Source organism: Gymnoscopelus braueri (assembly GCF_963280865.1).
Source record: "Gymnoscopelus braueri genome assembly, contig: SCAFFOLD_185, whole genome shotgun sequence".
NCBI classification, from domain to species: domain Eukaryota; kingdom Metazoa; phylum Chordata; class Actinopteri; order Myctophiformes; family Myctophidae; genus Gymnoscopelus; species Gymnoscopelus braueri.
Window position 1 is genome coordinate 67,876 of NW_027660614.1, and position 17,265 is coordinate 85,140.

Sequence of the window (17,265 nt, forward strand, 5' to 3'; positions counted from 1 at the left end):
TAAACAAACAATAAAACAAATCACTGCATAGAAGAGTCAGAGTGTGACTCTTCTATGCAGTGATTTGTTTTATTGTTTCGTCCTGTTGACCTTTCTTCCTCAGAATCTAAACATTAAGGCCATCATTAAGGCCTAAACTTTAACCAATTATAAATAATATAAATCACTGCGTATAGAACCAGAGTGTGCAACACTTAGTTTCTTGTTTTTTAAGTTTCCTTCTGAGACCTCTCACCAGTCTTTGGTGTCCGTTACCTTTACCTAGTAATCATTTAATCATTTAATCATAAAGATGACTGACAGAGCCTTCAGCCTTTCAGTCTGTAGCTCCCACTCTGACATGTTGTTACACTGTTTCACCAGCAGATGGCTCCGGCTGACATCTTTTCCCAAGTGAGAACAAACCTCACTGCACATTATATTAAACATATAAACATTATATATTATTATATAATATATACTTATATATATACGTATATACAATATATATATAATTATATACAATATTATTACCTACTGATAATTATGTCTGACATCTGAATGCAGGTCTAAAAAAAAAAATCAGGGGGGGAACCGACACAAAACGCACGCGCACGCACGCACGCACACACACACACACGCACGCGCGCGCGCGCGCGCACACACACACACACACACACACACACACACACGCACACACACACACACACACACACACACACACACACACACACACACACACACACACACACACACACACACACACACTCCCTCTGCGCTCTGTAGCGTGCATTACGGTAAAACAACAACCCTTACGTCATCATTAAGGGACGTTGAGCAGAACGTTGTGCGACTCAAACAGGATGCGTTCAGTTGATTCATAAACATTCATATAAATATTAATCATTTAAACGCATAAACATTACTATTCATTTAAAGTGTGTTAATGTAAACATCTGTTTCTACTGAAACAAACATTAAGGTAAGTTTATTAGTTTATTATAACTGTATGGATTAAAGTTCTCATCTTAATGATTCATTATGAAGTTTTCATCTTCTTCAGATCTGATTCAGATCCTTAGATTCAGATCCTTAGATCCAGATCCTTAGATCCAGATCCTTAGATTCAGATCCTTAGATCCAGATCCTTAGATTCAGATCCTTAGATCCAGGTGGATTTGATCGATTTAGACATTTGTATCTGTATGACGTCTTAGCTCCTCCCCCCACATTTTGCCTGGAATATCAGCTCCAAAGCCCGTATTTCTCCAAACATGTATAAATGTAAAATATAAGGTTCTTACCCGCTTGTCTCACATATTAACCAGATGTCCGGAGTGTGTGTGTAATGTATTAGTTCATATTCTACAATAAAGAAGTGTTTTAATCCCGTCTGTGGCCGAACGCCATTCCCCCCCTCGTTTACTTCCTGTTTACATTGAGTGTAATTCCAGATACCACGGGTAGTGACAGTAATTATTAGTGACAGTTTGTTATCTTGGTTCCAGGAGCCGCCATGTATCACAACAGCTCTCACAGGAAGTTCTGGATATTTGACGGCGAAGAAAGTCTGGAGAGACAGAGATGTGAAGCCAACCGGAAATACTGCACCGCCATGATGAAAGTAAGACAGGTTATAAATACTGCACCGCCATGATGAAAGTAAGACAGGTTATAAATACTGCACCGCCATGATGAAAGTAAGACAGGTTATAAATACTGCACCTCAATGATGAAAGTAAGACAGGTTATAAATACTGCACCTCAATGATGAAAGTAAGACAGGTTATAAATACTGCACCGCCATGATGAAAGTAAGACAGGTTATAAATACTGCACCGCCATGATGAAAGTAAGACAGGTTATAAATACTGCACCGCCATGATGAAAGTAAGACAGGTTATAAATACTGCACCGCCATGATGAAAGTAAGACAGGTTATAAATACTGCACCTCAATGATGAAAGTAAGACAGGTCATAAATACTGCACCGCCATGATGAAAGTAAGACAGGTCATAAATACTGCACCGCCATGATGAAAGTAAGACAGGTTATAAATACTGCACCACCATGATGAAAGTAAGACAGGTTATAAATACTGCACCTCAATGATGAAAGTAAGACAGGTTATACATACTGCACCTCAATGATGAAAGTAAGACAGGTTATAAATACTGCACCACAATGATGAAAGTAAGACAGGTTATAAATACTGCACCGCCATGATGAAAGTAAGACAGGTTATAAATACTGCACCTCAATGATGAAAGTAAGACAGGTTATAAATACTGCACCTCAATGATGAAAGTAAGACAGGTTATACATACTGCACCTCAATGATGAAAGTAAGACAGGTTATAAATACTGCACCACAATGATGAAAGTAAGACAGGTTATAAATACTGCACCTCAATGATGAAAGTAAGACAGGTTATAAATACTGCACCGCCATGATGAAAGTAAGACAGGTTATACATACTGCACCGCCATGATGAAAGTAAGACAGGTTATAAATACTGCACCTCAATGATGAAAGTAAGACAGGTTATAAATACTGCACCGCCATGATGAAAGTAAGACAGGTTATACATACTGCACCGCCATGATGAAAGTAAGACAGGATATACATACTGCACCTCAATGATGAAAGTAAGACAGGTTATAAATACTGCACCTCAATGATGAAAGTAAGACAGGTTATAAATACTGCACCGCCATGATGAAAGTAAGACAGGTTATACATACTGCACCGCCATGATGAAAGTAAGACAGGTTATAAATACTGCACCTCAATGATGAAAGTAAGACAGGTTATAAATACTGCACCGCCATGATGAAAGTAAGACAGGTTATACATACTGCACCGCCATGATGAAAGTAAGACAGGATATACATACTGCACCTCAATGATGAAAGTAAGACAGGTCATAAATACTGCACCACAATGATGAAAGTAAGACAGGTTATACTTACTGCACCACAATGATGAAAGTAAGACAGGTTATACATACTGCACCTCAATGATGAAAGTAAGACAGGTTATAAATACTGCACCTCAATGATGAAAGTAAGACAGGTCATAAATACTGCACCACAATGATGAAAGTAAGACAGGTTATACTTACTGCACCACAATGATGAAAGTAAGACAGGTTATACATACTGCACCTCAATGATGAAAGTAAGACAGGTTATAAATACTGCACCACAATGATGAAAGTAAGACAGGTTATACTTACTGCACCGCAATGATGAAAGTAAGACAGGTTATACATACTGCACCTCAATGATGAAAGTAAGACAGGTCAAAGTGTGGTCGCACTGTGAGCTTGTAGATCAGATTTTATTAAAGTTGACTTTAAAAAAAAATCAATTAGTCTGATTAACCGTTGCACCATAATGAGAAAATGTATGTAAATTCTAATAGCATTCTATACATTTTTATAATACTTGTGTGTGTGTGTGTGTGTGTGTGTGTGTGTGTGTGTGTGTGTGTGTGTGTGTGTAGCCTGGGGTCAGTGAGGAGCTGTTCTTGTCTCGTTCAGAGGAAGAGGTTTTGTTCAGACATTATGAGAGAAGATTACTGGACTTCTGCAACGCCTTCAAACCTGTGATGCCTAAAGCTGTGGTGGTACGTTATTATTATCATTATTAACCTAAAGCTGTGGTGGTACGTTGTTGTCATTATTATTATCATTATTATCTTAATACTACTACTATATAATTGACAAAAGCTCCGAAAGTTCGTGCAGGGTAAGCAAGCACAGGATCGCTCCATTTGCCCCGAAACCTGCCACAGTTGATCAGAGCTAGGGCTGTGTTTTAGGCATCTTACCCCACCTCCATCAGTGATCAGACTCTCGGCTTGATTGATTCTCTGATTTGCCTATCAGACCCTCAGCCTGATATGGCAGGTTGCCATAGCAACCATATACAGGAAGTTTGACCTCTTTATCACAATTACTGCAAACTCAAAGAGTGGCGGTGTACTAGCAGACATACCTGACCCACAGAGGGAGCCACTCTGCGTCAATCCATGCTACATGGACCCTGTGGGACAGCCAACCCTAACAGCCCCTGCATGGTCAATAACAGCTTCCCTAAAGACTTCTGTGACAACACTCCACTGCCTCATGATGGCCATGGTTACCCACAGTACAGACGGCCTAATGAGGGGAGGTTGGAAGGTTGGGAGGTTGGGACTAGAGGTTAGGGCCGCAAGGCAAAGTGGTGAGGGAGGAGAGGAGAGGAGAGGAGAGGAGAGGAGAGGAGAGGAGAGGCCAGAGGGGCCGGACTTGGCATGACGTGTGTGCAGAGTGACTAGGCCAGTGCTGTCTGGACCAACCTCGGATCGGGCCTAGATGTGAGGCAGTGAGGGCCGCGAAGCTCACATTATTGAGCGGTGTGTAGCCGCTCCTATAAGTGTCGTTGGGAAATGTTCTTTCCGTCGTGAAAATTTGTCTTTCGCTGTACTGTGATTGGCCGATAAGTATTCAGACCCTTTGCTCAGTACTGTGATTGGCTAGCGAGACGCATGATGAAATTCATAATCTATAAATGGCACCACGCACTTCAAAAAATTACTTTTTTTTTGGAAGTGAGCTTCCATCACTGTGATGACCACTGTTGTTGCTAAATAACACCGCTCACTTCACACTGGGTGTCATTTTTATTATTATTACCCTAAAGCTGTAGTGTTACGTTGTTATTGTCTCGGCAAGGCGAGAGACCATGTTTTGCACCCTGTCCGTCCGTCCGTCTGTGTACAGCTAATCTCCGGCGTAATGTGTAAGTGTTGCTGGGGGCTAGGGTACAGCACTATGTCCTCACAGTGGGGGCTCCTCAGTGGGAGTTTAGCCAGTAGGGTACAGCACTATGTCCTCACAGTGGGGGCTCCTCAGTGGGAGTTAAGCCAGTAGGGTACAGCACTATGTCCTCACAGTGGGGGCTCCTCAGTGGGAGTTTAGCCAGTAGGGTACAGCACTATGTCCTCACAGTGGGGGCTCCTCAGTGGGAGTTTAGCCAGTAGGGTACATACAGCACTATGTCCTCACAGTGGAGGCTCCTCAGTGGGAGTTTAGCCAGTAGGGTACAGCACTATGTCCTCACAGTGGAGGCTCCTCAGTGGGAGTTTAGCCAGTAGGGTACATACAGCACTATGTCCTCACAGTGGAGGCTCCTCAGTGGGAGTTTAGCCAGTAGGGTACATACAGCACTATGTCCTCACAGTGGAGGCTCCTCAGTGGGAGTTTAGCCAGTAGGGTACATACAGCACTATGTCCTCACAGTGGAGGCTCCTCAGTGGGAGTTTAGCCAGTAGGGTACATACAGCACTATGTCCTCACAGTGGAGGCTCCTCAGTGGGAGTTTAGCCAGTAGGGTACATACAGCACTATGTCCTCACAGTGGGGGCTCCTCAGTGGGAGTTTAGCCAGTAGGGTACATACAGCACTATGTCCTCCCAGTGTGGGCTCCTCAGTGGGAGTTTAGCCAGTAGGGTACATACAGCACTATGTCCTCACAGTGGGGGCTCCTCAGTGGGAGTTTAGCCAGTAGGGTACATACAGCACTATGTCCTCCCAGTGTGGGCTCCTCAGTGGGAGTTTAGCCAGTAGGGTACATACAGCACTATGTCCTCACAGTGGGGGCTCCTCAGTCCTCACGTTGTGTTTTGTCTTCCAGGGTTCAGCCATCATGTACTTCAGAAGGTTCTACCTCAATAATTCTCTCATGGAGCATCACCCCAGGATCATCATGTGAGGAACAATAACTATAACTATAACTATAACTATAACTATAACTATAACAATAACTATAACTATAACTATAACTATAACTGTAACTATAATAATAATAATAATAACACTAACAATGGTTAAAGCTACACTATGTAACTTTCCTGCTTGAACCTGGGTCTCTGTGTATTTTACTCAGGTTAACCTGTGCCTACCTGACCTTTATTATATGTAATAAACTAGTTATATTATATTATAGGTTAACATGTGCCTACCTGACCTGTATTATGTTTAATAAACTAGTTATATTATATTTATATTATATTATAGGTTAACATGTGCCTACCTGACCTGTATTATGTTTAATAAACTAGTTATATTATATTTATATTATATTATAGGTTAACATGTGCCTACCTGACCTGTATTATGTTTAATAAACTAGTTATATTATATTTATATTATATTATAGGTTAACATGTGCCTACCTGACCTGTATTATGTTTAATAAACTAGTTATATTATATTTATATTATATTATAGGTTAACCTGTGCCTACCTGACCTGTATTATGTTTAATAAACTAGTTATATTATATTTATATTATATTATAGGTTAACATGTGCCTACCTGACCTGTATTATATATAATAAACTAGTTATATTATATTTATATTATATTATAGGTTAACCTGTGCCTACCTGGCCTGTATTATATGTAATAAACTAGTTATATTATATTTATATTATATTATAGGTTAACCTGTGCCTACCTGGCCTGTATTATATGTAATAAACTAGTTATATTATATTTATATTATATTATAGGTTAACATGTGCCTACCTGACCTGTATTATATATAATAAACTAGTTATATTATATTTATATTATATTATAGGTTAACCTGTGCCTACCTGACCTGTATTATATGTAATAAACTAGTTATATTATATTTATATTATATTATAGGTTAACATGTGCCTACCTGGCCTGTATTATATATAATAAACTAGTTATATTATATTTATATTATATTATAGGTTAACCTGTGCCTACCTGGCCTGTATTATATGTAATAAACTAGTTATATTATATTTATATTATAGGTTAACCTGTGCCTACCTGACCTGTATTATGTTTAATAAACTAGTTATATTATATTTATATTATATTATAGGTTAACCTGTGCCTACCTGGCCTGTATTATATGTAATAAACTAGTTATATTATATTTATATTATATTATAGGTTAACCTGTGCCTACCTGGCCTGTATTATATGTAATAAACTAGTTATATTATATTTATATTATAGGTTAACCTGTGCCTACCTGGCCTGTATTATATGTAATAAACTAGTTATATTATATTTATATTATATTATAGGTTAACCTGTGCCTACCTGGCCTGTAAAGTGGATGAGTTCAACGTTTCCAGCCTTCAGTTCGGTCAGAATCTGATCCATGAAACTCCTGCTGGACAAGAGAAGATCCTGGAACAGATCCTAGAGTATGAACTCCTACTGATCCAACAGCTGACCTTTCACCTGGTCATCCACACCCCGTATAGACCTATGGAGGGTCTCCTGATAGACCTCAAGGTAACATTAACTACCTTATAGACCTCAAGGTCACATTAACACCCTTATAGACATATGGAGGGTCTTCTGATAGACCTCAAGGTAACATTAACACCCTTATAGACCTATGGAGGGTCTCCTGATAGACCTCAAGGTAACATTAACACCCTTATAGACCTATGGAGGGTCTCCTGATAGACCTCAAGGTAACATCAACACCCTTATAGACCTAAAGGTAACATTAACACCCTTATAGACCTGAAGGTAAAATTAACACCCTTATAGACCTATGGAGGGTCTCCTGACAGACCTCAAGGTAACATTAACACCCTTATAGACCTCAAGGTAACATTAACACCCTTATAGACCTCAAGGTCAACACTGCAGTCCTCAGACTAGGTTTACATGATGTTTACATGTTGTCTTCACACTAGGTTTCCTCTCTGTCTTCAGACTAGGTTTTCTCTCTTATAACAGTTAATATGATTATTATGTATGTTTGGTCTTCAGACTAGGTATCCTATCTTATAACAGTTAATATGATTATTATGTATGTTTGGTCTTCAGACTAGGTTTCTATGATTATTATGTATGTCTGGTCTTCAGACTAGGTTTCTTCTCTTATAACAGTTATTATGATTATTATTGATGTCTGGTCTTCAGACTAGGTTTCTTCTCTTATAACAGTTAATATGATTATTATTGATGTCTGGTCTTCAGACTAGGTATCCTCTCCTGGAGAACCCAGAGTCGTTGAGGCGAAGTGCTGATGACTTCCTGACCAGATCGTCCATGACGGACGCAGGGCTGCTCTTCCCGCCCGCTCAGATCGCCCTGGCGGCCATCTTGAACAGCGCCTCGAGGGCGGGGCTTAGCATGGAGACGTACGTCACGTCAAGCACATCAAACACACACTACTGTCATGTAGACATGTCAAGGTTATGTCACAGTTATGACATCATCGCCTGATCGCTGTGATTTCAGATCAAACCTTTTTCAAACATCAAAAGAATGTGTAATTAGCCGATCGCTGTGCGTCGTGAGCTTGTAGATCAGCTATTTTTCTTTTTTTGTAAACAGCTCTATATTGTTAAATAATGTTAAATAGATCTATATTGTTTCCATAGTCACCAGACAGAATATTTATATTCTGTCTCCATAGTTACCTGACAGATTGTTTATATTCTGTCTCCATAGTTACCTGACAGATTGTTTATATTCTGTCTCCATAGTTACCTGACAGATTGTTTATATTCTGTCTCCATAGTTACCTAACAGAATGTTTATATTGTTTATATTGTTTATATTCTGTCTCCATAGTTACCTGACAGAATGTTTATATTCTGTCTCCATAGTTACCTGACAGATTGTTTATATTCTGTCTCCATAGTTACCTGACAGATTGTTTATATTCTGTCTCCATAGTTACGTGACAGAATGCCTGGCGCTGAGAGACGACAGAGAGACTCTGTCCAAGCTCTACGACGCCATGAGACGTGAGTGAAATGTATTAATAATAAAACATATTATTATACCATTATTATAATAATTATGGGGCCAAGCACATAGTGCTATGGTCCCCTATAGCACATAGTGCTATGATCCCCTATAGCACATAGTGCTATGGTCCCCTATAGCACATAGTGCTATGGTCCCCTATAGTTTGTGTAGGTTTTCTTCTTCTGCCGTTTTTACCAGTTACTATATTGCAGAGTTTCGTAAAAACGACTGCATGGTTAAGCCAGAACTGCAAAAAGTTGCGGCAGAAACACAAATAGCCCTAATAATAATACTACTACTACTACTACTACTAATTATAATAATAATATATGAACTTAAACCTGTTGTTTCTACAGGAATGACGATCCTGATGAAAAAATATGAGCTTCCTAAACCCGAGGAAGTGAATGTTTACAAAGTGAAACTAGAGAGGATCCATGTGACCAACCCTACTGTATACAAGTATGTATTATTATTATTATATAACCAACCCTACTGTATACAAGTATGTATTATTATTATTATTATTGTCTCCGCCAGGCTGAAAGGCATGGCGAGAGAGTATGTTTTACCCCCTGTCCGTCCGTCCTTCCGTCCGTGTGTCCGTGTGTCCGTCCGTCATTCTGTCATTTTGTGTACAGCTAATCTCTGGCACTGTTGGCTTGATCGCAGAGAAACTGTGCACACACACTCCCTGGATGCCAGAGCAGAACCTCTGCCCCAAATATTTCACATGGGCCTGTTATAGCGCCACCAGGAGGCCGCTTTTTGCAAAACACATTTTTGGACAGTACTCCTATAGATTTTGGCCAAAAATCCCCCAAATCGGTACACAGTATCTCTATAGTCATTAAAAAAAACGGCTAATTTCAGATTTTTCATATTCCATCCTGATTGGCAAAAATTGGCTTTCAAAGTTTGCAGGAGTACTCCGTTTCGAACAAAATGCCTCAAATCATGAACACAGCATGCATCAGACCCAGTCCTAACCCTTCCAGAGTAAGCAACATAGACCCAATCAGGAATAGCTCATCAGGCAATCCAGTGTAATCAGCGAAGCTCAAGGAACATATTGACCCTACACAGAGTACCAGGACAACTGGCTGGCCGTACAAACCAGCTAGACCTCTCAGTGGCTCTTGAGCCCGGTTCTAAGCAATCAGCCGATTACAATTTACGTGAAATGTTGCACACAGATTCCCATTAGGACGAGAAAGAAATGCCTTTTAAAAATGTTCAAATCAGCCTCATGGTGGCGCTGTAACAGGCCGATTCGTGTTTTTACCTATAACTGCACCGATCAGTGTAAAACTTTGTATGCGCACTCCCTAGAGGTCAAGGAAAAACCTTTGCCCTGCATTTTTCACATTTGCCTTTTATAGCGCCACCAGGAGGCAGACTTATGTAAAACATTTTTTTTGATATTAAGCCTTCAGATTTGATCCAAATTTCACGCAAATAGGTACACATGATCTCTATAGTCATGTGATCAAGACGGATCTGATTTTTCATATTCCATCCTGATTGGCTAACATTGACATGTAATGTTTGCAGGAGTGGCCCGTTTTGAACAAAATGCCGCAAATCATGAACGCAGCGTCCGATTGTGGTGAAACTTTGAATGCATATTTGCACTACGTTGAGGAACAAATGCCACCCTTTTAACATTGGCCTGTTATAGCGCCACCAGCAGGTCAAAATTAGCAAAACACATTTTTAGAACAAAATGCCTCAAATCATGCATGCAGTGTCCGATTGCCGTGCACGGCCTAGGAATAAATGGCACCCTTTTCACATTGGCCTATTATAGCGCCACCAGGAGGCCATAATAACCTACCTGACCTGGCGGAGACTTGTGCTCCGAGGAGCACTTTTTCTAGTTATTATTATTATTATTATTATTATCATATAACCAACCCTACTGTTTACAAGTATGTATTATTACATATTATGTAGTAGTTTTTAATTTACCCTAAGTTACTCTTAACAATACTAAATGTCTAATATAATACTAATCATTTAACCCATTAAGACCCTTAACTCTTAACGATACTAAATGTCTAATTCTAACCTGACGTCTACAGGAGCTCTAAGAATCATTTAACCTTAAAACAACCATTTCTCTGCTAACAACCAGGAACAACAACGTCTATTTCTCAACTATACACATAATAAGTATAGTAAATGAAGTAAACACACACACACACACACACACACACACACACACACACACACACACACACACATTAACACATGTTAACACATTAAGTAAACACACACACACACACACACACACACACGTTAACACATGTTAACACATTAAGTAAACACACACGTTAACACAATAAGTAAACACACACACACACACACACACACACACACACACACACACACACACACACACACACACACACACACGTTAACACATTAAGTAAACACACACACACACACACACACACACACACACACACACACACACACACACACACGTTAACACATGTTAACACATTAAGTAAACACACACACACACACATGTTCATACATACTAAGAGTTTTATTTGACCCGTGGTTTTGTATTCAAGATGCAAAAGGTCTCAGGATCAGAGTCTCAGGATCAGAGTCTCAGGTAGAAAACAATAAAAAAGAAACATCGACGATATGAAAGACACACAGGAAGTTACATCATCGATATGAAAGACACACAGGAAGTTACATCATCATCATCATCATCGTTGGCATTTTGCGTTCAGTTCCGTTAATAGACTCGCTGAGGTCTGTGAGGTCTGTGAGATCTGTGGAAATGTTTAGTGCATTGACGGTACGGCTGGACAACCAATAGATCCATGTTATTGATACAGTGATATAAGACTAGATACCGTCTGGGCCTGTGGAGATCTGAAGCACTTAAGTCTGATCTTATACTAGATAAGAGCATTTATATTTCAGCACAATACAATATTATCATCACAATATCCATTATGGAGACAATATTATCATCACAATATCCATTATGGAGACAATATTATCATCACAATATCCATTATGGAGACAATATTATCATCACAATATCCATTATGGAGGTATTTGGTGAGAAATAAGATATATTAGATTTCGACCATAACGACCCAGCCAGTTTGGTAAACTGACATCGATGTCACAAGATAATATATGACCAGATTGTTACGTAAAATACACGTCACAAACTGCTTTTGGGATGGGGGGGGGGGGGTAAATGGGGGCGTGGCACGACTTCTGTAAAACGTTTTGACTTGGCACGGCGGAGCACTTGACGGTGGGAGGAGCTAAAGTGATAAAGCAGAAAATAGGACAAAGCTTTTGTTTTGACCCCCCTCTCCCCCTCATGGCTTAAAGGGAGATTGTGTGAAGTTTGTTGGAGCAGCATATTATTGTGTACAGGTTAGCAACACATGCACAGGAACAGTTTACAGCTAATCCTCTACTAACTGTGTGGTCATCAGACTGCTGACTGTGTGGTCATCAGACTAACTGTGTGGTCATCAGACTAACTATGTGGTCTTCAGACTACTAACTGTGGTCGTCAGACTAACTGTGTGGTCTTCAAACTACTAACTGTGGTCGTCAGACTAGCTGTGTGGTCATCAGACTAACTGTATGGTCATCAGACTACTAACTGTGGTCTAACTGTATGGTCATCAGACTATTAACTGTATGGTCATCAGACTACTAACTGTGTGGTCATCAGACTACTAACTGTGGTCATCAGACTAACTGTATGGTCATCAGACTACTAACTGTGTGGTCATCAGACTACTAACTGTGTGGTCTTCAGACTACTGACTGTGTGGTCTTCAGACTACTAACTGTGTGGTCTTCAGACTACTGACTGTGTGGTCATCAGACGATAGCTGTGTGTTCATCAGACTACTGACTGTGTGGTCATCAGACTGACTGTGTGGTCTTCAGACTACTGACTGTGGTCTTCAGACCAACTGTGTGGTCATCAGACTACTAACTGTGGTCGTCGGACTACTAACTGTGTGGTCATCAGACTACTAACTGTGGTCGTCGGACTACTAACTATGTGGTCTTCAGACTAACTGTGTGGTCTTCAGACTACTGACTGTGGTCTTCAGACTACTGACTGTGTGGTCTTCAGACCAACTGTGTGGTCATCAGACTACTAACTGTGGTCGTCGGACTACTAACTATGTGGTCTTCAGACTAACTGTGTGGTCTTCAGACTACTGACTGTGGTCGTCAGACTACTAACTGTGTGGTCTTCAGACTAACTGTGTGGTCGTCAGACTGACTGTGTGGTCATCAGACTACTAACTGTGTGGTCATCAGACTGACTGTGTGGTCTTCAGACTACTGACTGTGTGGTCTTCAGACTACTAACTGTGTGGTCATCAGACTGACTGTGTGGTCTTCAGACTACTGACTGTGTGGTCATCAGACTACTAACTGTGTGGTCTTCAGACTACTGACTGTGTGGTCATCAGACTGATGTGTGGTCATCAGACTACTGACTGTGTGGTCTTCAGACTACTAACTGTGTGGTCTTCAGACTAACTGTGTGGTCGTCAGACTACTAACTGTGTGGTCGTCAGACTACTGGCTATGTGGTCATCAGACTATCATTCAAATGTGTTCATATATCCAATACACGCAGCTTTACATCCATAGGAGCCTAAAAGGTAGAATATCAACAAGCAAAGCAGCATAGAAAAGATCCATCTAACAGGTTTACGCCAGAGGCTACATGGTCATTAACATGGTCATTAAAATGGAGGATGTACAGTGGAGTCGAGTATTGCTAGAGGTGGTGGGCGTGGTTAAGGCGTTGCGTTGTCTCAGTCAGTGAGGTGCTACGTTAAAGAGAGTTAAACGTTAAAGAGAGTTAAACAGAGAGTTAAACGTTCCCTCAGTCAGTGAGGTGCTACGTTAAAGAGAGTTAAACGTTAAAGAGTTAAACGGAGAGTTAAACGTTCCCTCAGTCAGTGAGGTGCTACGTTAAAGAGTTAAACGTTCCCTCAGTCAGTGAGGTGCTACGTTAAAGACTTAAACGTTAAAGAGTTAAACAGAGAGTTAAACAGAGAGTTAAACGTTCCCTCAGTCAGTGAGGTGCTACTTTAAAGACTTAAACGTTAAAGAGTTAAACAGAGAGATAAACGTTCCCTCAGTCAGTGAGGTGCTACGTTAAAGAGTTAAACGTTAAAGAGAGTTAAACAGAGAGTTAAACGTTCCCTCAGTCAGTGAGGTGCTACATTAACTCATTCACTGCCACAATTATTGCTGGCCGCGTTTGCCCACTGCCAGAGATTTTTCATTTAAAAAAAAAAGTACTCAGGAGCCGAGATACAGAATTTTTAAGTTTTAAGTTAACAAGGAAGTGGATGGGAGTGTAGATCTTTAAACAATCATATCTCCTTGGTCTTTGGGTCAAATTTGAAAAAAAAACTAAAAAAAAAAAAAAAAAAAAAAAATTAATTTTTTTCAAAAAAAAAAAATTACGTTTTTTACGTCAGTGGCAGGATTGGTAAACGGGACAAATTACGTTTTTTACGTCAGTGGCAGTGAATGAGTTAAAGAGAGTTAAACGTTAAAGAGAGTTTAAAGTTCCCTGATGAGGGGTGAAAGGTTTCAATGCTTTGGATTGTCCTACGACCTTCAGTTCACCTTGACAGAGGAGACGATGGAACCAAAAGTCTGCTTCACATTGGCCATCGTCCGTGTCGATCACTAAGACCTATTACATCACTGACCAATCACGTTGAGAGGCGGGCAGAGCAGAATAAAGGACCTCAACAATTGTAATAAATTCCGTGGTTGCTTCTAGTCAAGTACTGAGCTTTAGTTCAGGTCCATCTTCATAGAAATCACCTCCTCAGAGTCCTTATGTCCCTTATGGAAGGTGTCCTTATGTCCCTTATGGAAGGTAAACGACACATAGTTGTGTTTGAATGGTTCAGGTTGGGCTTTGGAAGGTCGATGCAGCAGTAATTCTTCCTGGACAGTTGAGTCTTCAGTTATATTGCGTTTACAGGTGGCTACATGCTGTGTAGTTCAAATCACTTTAGTCTTCAGACCAGGACTTTAGTCTTCAGACCATGACTTTAGTCTTCAGACCAGGACTTTAGTCTTCAGTCCAGGACTTTAGTCTTCAGTCCAGGACTTTAAAGTCCTAGTCTTCAGACCAGGAATAAGTCACATGACCTGAATGGCAGCAGCCAGTGACAGGATGGTGCATTCTGTCCTGAAACACAAAGTACACATTTAGGTAAAAGAGTTTTTTACTATGTAAATATACTTCTGTACTATAGAAATACTACTACTGTACTTCAATGTGCATACTGTAATAATACTGTAATAATACTGTAATAATACTGTAATAATACTTCAGTATAGGGCTGGACAGTTAACCACAAATACATCCAAGTCAATGTTTAGAAGCAATAACCCACATCATCCTGCTTATGTGAATGAATAATCAAGAACCAGCCAGGGTTAATGTGGTTAATGGTCATGTAATAATAATACTAATAATAATACACATACAACCAATGAGTTTGTGGTAAATGTGTGAACTGAGGTACATGTACATACATGTATAATGTATCTAATCTACATGAAATGATACAAACATGAAGACAATAGGTGTGATGTCACTCTTACTGTAGGTGTGATGTCACAAGGTGTGATGTCATAGGTGTGATGTCACAAGGTGTGATGTCATAGGTGTGATGTCAGACACTGTACCTACTTGAAGCTACATGACAACAGGACTGATGACAATGACTGTCTGGAGGGACGAGGACGTTATGACAACAACACAACAAACTGAAACCATTAGAATGACACAAATCTTGAATGGAAAATGAGAGAATGAGTCCCTGTGACCTGGTGGACTTTAAACTAGGGATTTAATGACCTGGTGGACTTTAAACTAGGGATTTAATGCTTCAAAACGGATGTTTTAAGACTTAACTGTTAAAGTAACTGTATTTAACTGTTTTAAGGATGTTAAAGTAGTATTTAACTGTTTTAAGAACTCTTGAAAGCCTTGACATGAGAAAACAACTTCAGACATTTTGAGTGATTTTTCAGGGCCTGTGTTTGTGGGTTCAAACTGATGCTTCAGTGTGACTAATAATAATAATAATAATAATAATAATAACAATGTGGTAAAACTATCTGTTTCAGTAATACTAATAATAATATTGAATGTGTTTCAGTAATAGAGCACCGAAGTCCTGACGTCACTGCCAGTAGAGGGCGCTTTCCGCAGGTTCGTGGCTTTACTTTTTGTATTGATATCCTCATTGGGGAATCTTAGATCTCTTCATATAAGAACTGTGTTCCAAACATAAACACACCACCCTGGCGACTTTACTTATATAGATATGAAGCATCGACTGAAGGTGTAAATGTACACATTTACCCAAAGAGTAACACAATATAAACAGTAGAAACCAGTCAAACGACCCAAAGACTACATTTCCCATGAACGCGGCTGCTGTGGGGACAGTGATTTCGGACCCGGAAGTAGTAGTTCTTAAGACTTTTAAGGCAGAATTAATTCCATTTTCGCCTGAAACAGGCTGTATCAAATATGAATATCATAAACGATGCAGAGCCACGCCCCCTGACAGAAAGGCCAGGGTGGTGTGTTTATGTTTGGAACACAGTTCTTATATGACGGGATCTAACATTCCCAAATGGGGATTTCAACACAAAAAATAAAGCCACAAACCCTGGAACAGTCGGACTTCGGTACTCTATACTAATATTAATATTTATGTGTTTCAGTAATAATAATAATATTTAATGTGTTTCAGTAATAATAATATTTAATGTGTTTCAGTAATAATAATAAAATGAATATTTAATGTGTTTCAGTAAGAGGAAGCGAGGTTATGAGGATGACGACCATGTGGCTAAAGAACCACGCATAGCAGAGGAGGTGAGATCATGAATATTAAACGGCTCATGAATATTAAAAACATTTGTCTACCACAACCTGATCTCATCCATCCTGTCCTAAACGTTGCATCACTTCCTGTGAATTGCTTAATTGTTCGTTAGCATGACGGTAGTTAATTAACGACTGTTTGTTTGTTTGTTTGTTTGTTTGTTTGTTTGTAGGAATGGACGGATGAAGATTTGTGAAGACAAAGCATTAAAGAAGAAGACATGTTTGTTTAAACATTTAAAACATGTATTAAAGAACACATGTCCACTGTCAGTTAAAGGACTATTTCACTTTTTAACACTTCTAGGGTGGTTTTAACGTCTACTCAGGCTTTAGTGTTCTTAAGTTGCTTGATTCCATATTTAGATATTTGATATTCATTTTTATGGGACACGCCCTCTCATAAACCCATTGTAACCTTGGTTCTAGTAACTGATACTTTTCAAAACAATGAATGAAAACATATGAAACATTTTATAAACATGAACTGAAGTTATAGTGGGTTTATATAGGGGCGG

The 17,265-nt window shown here is 39.6% G+C and overlaps 1 protein-coding gene across 3 annotated transcripts; it reads left to right on the forward strand.

The window, feature by feature from the left end:
- The first annotated feature begins 832 nt into the window (after positions 1-832).
- LOC308081367 (cyclin-H-like) lies at positions 833-17,265 on the forward strand. Of its 3 annotated transcripts, XM_080457744.1 has the most exons (10): positions 833-961; positions 1,488-1,603; positions 3,489-3,611; positions 5,663-5,736; positions 7,101-7,314; positions 8,014-8,177; positions 8,719-8,789; positions 9,150-9,255; positions 16,675-16,738; positions 16,921-17,265. In XM_080457744.1, exons 2-10 carry the CDS (start codon positions 1,496-1,498, stop codon positions 16,942-16,944), a joined length of 948 nt encoding a protein of 315 aa, XP_080313870.1. In that variant the 5' UTR covers positions 833-961; positions 1,488-1,495; the 3' UTR covers positions 16,945-17,265. The 3 variants fall into 3 exon arrangements, with proteins under 3 accessions (XP_080313870.1, XP_080313872.1, XP_080313871.1); XM_080457746.1 differs by lacking the exons at positions 833-961; positions 1,488-1,603 and adding an exon at positions 2,844-2,857; XM_080457745.1 differs by lacking the exons at positions 833-961; positions 1,488-1,603 and adding an exon at positions 3,183-3,199.

Coding starts and splice junctions, on each gene's coding strand:
- LOC308081367 (XM_080457744.1), top strand. CDS start 1,496: ATGTATCACAACAGCTCTCACAGGAAGTTCTGGATATTTGACGGCGAA. Junction 7,315..8,013: donor GTCTCCTGATAGACCTCAAG/GTAACATTAACT, acceptor TCTGGTCTTCAG/ACTAGGTATCCTCTCCTGGA. Junction 9,256..16,674: donor ACCAACCCTACTGTATACAA/GTATGTATTATT, acceptor AATGTGTTTCAG/TAAGAGGAAGCGAGGTTATG.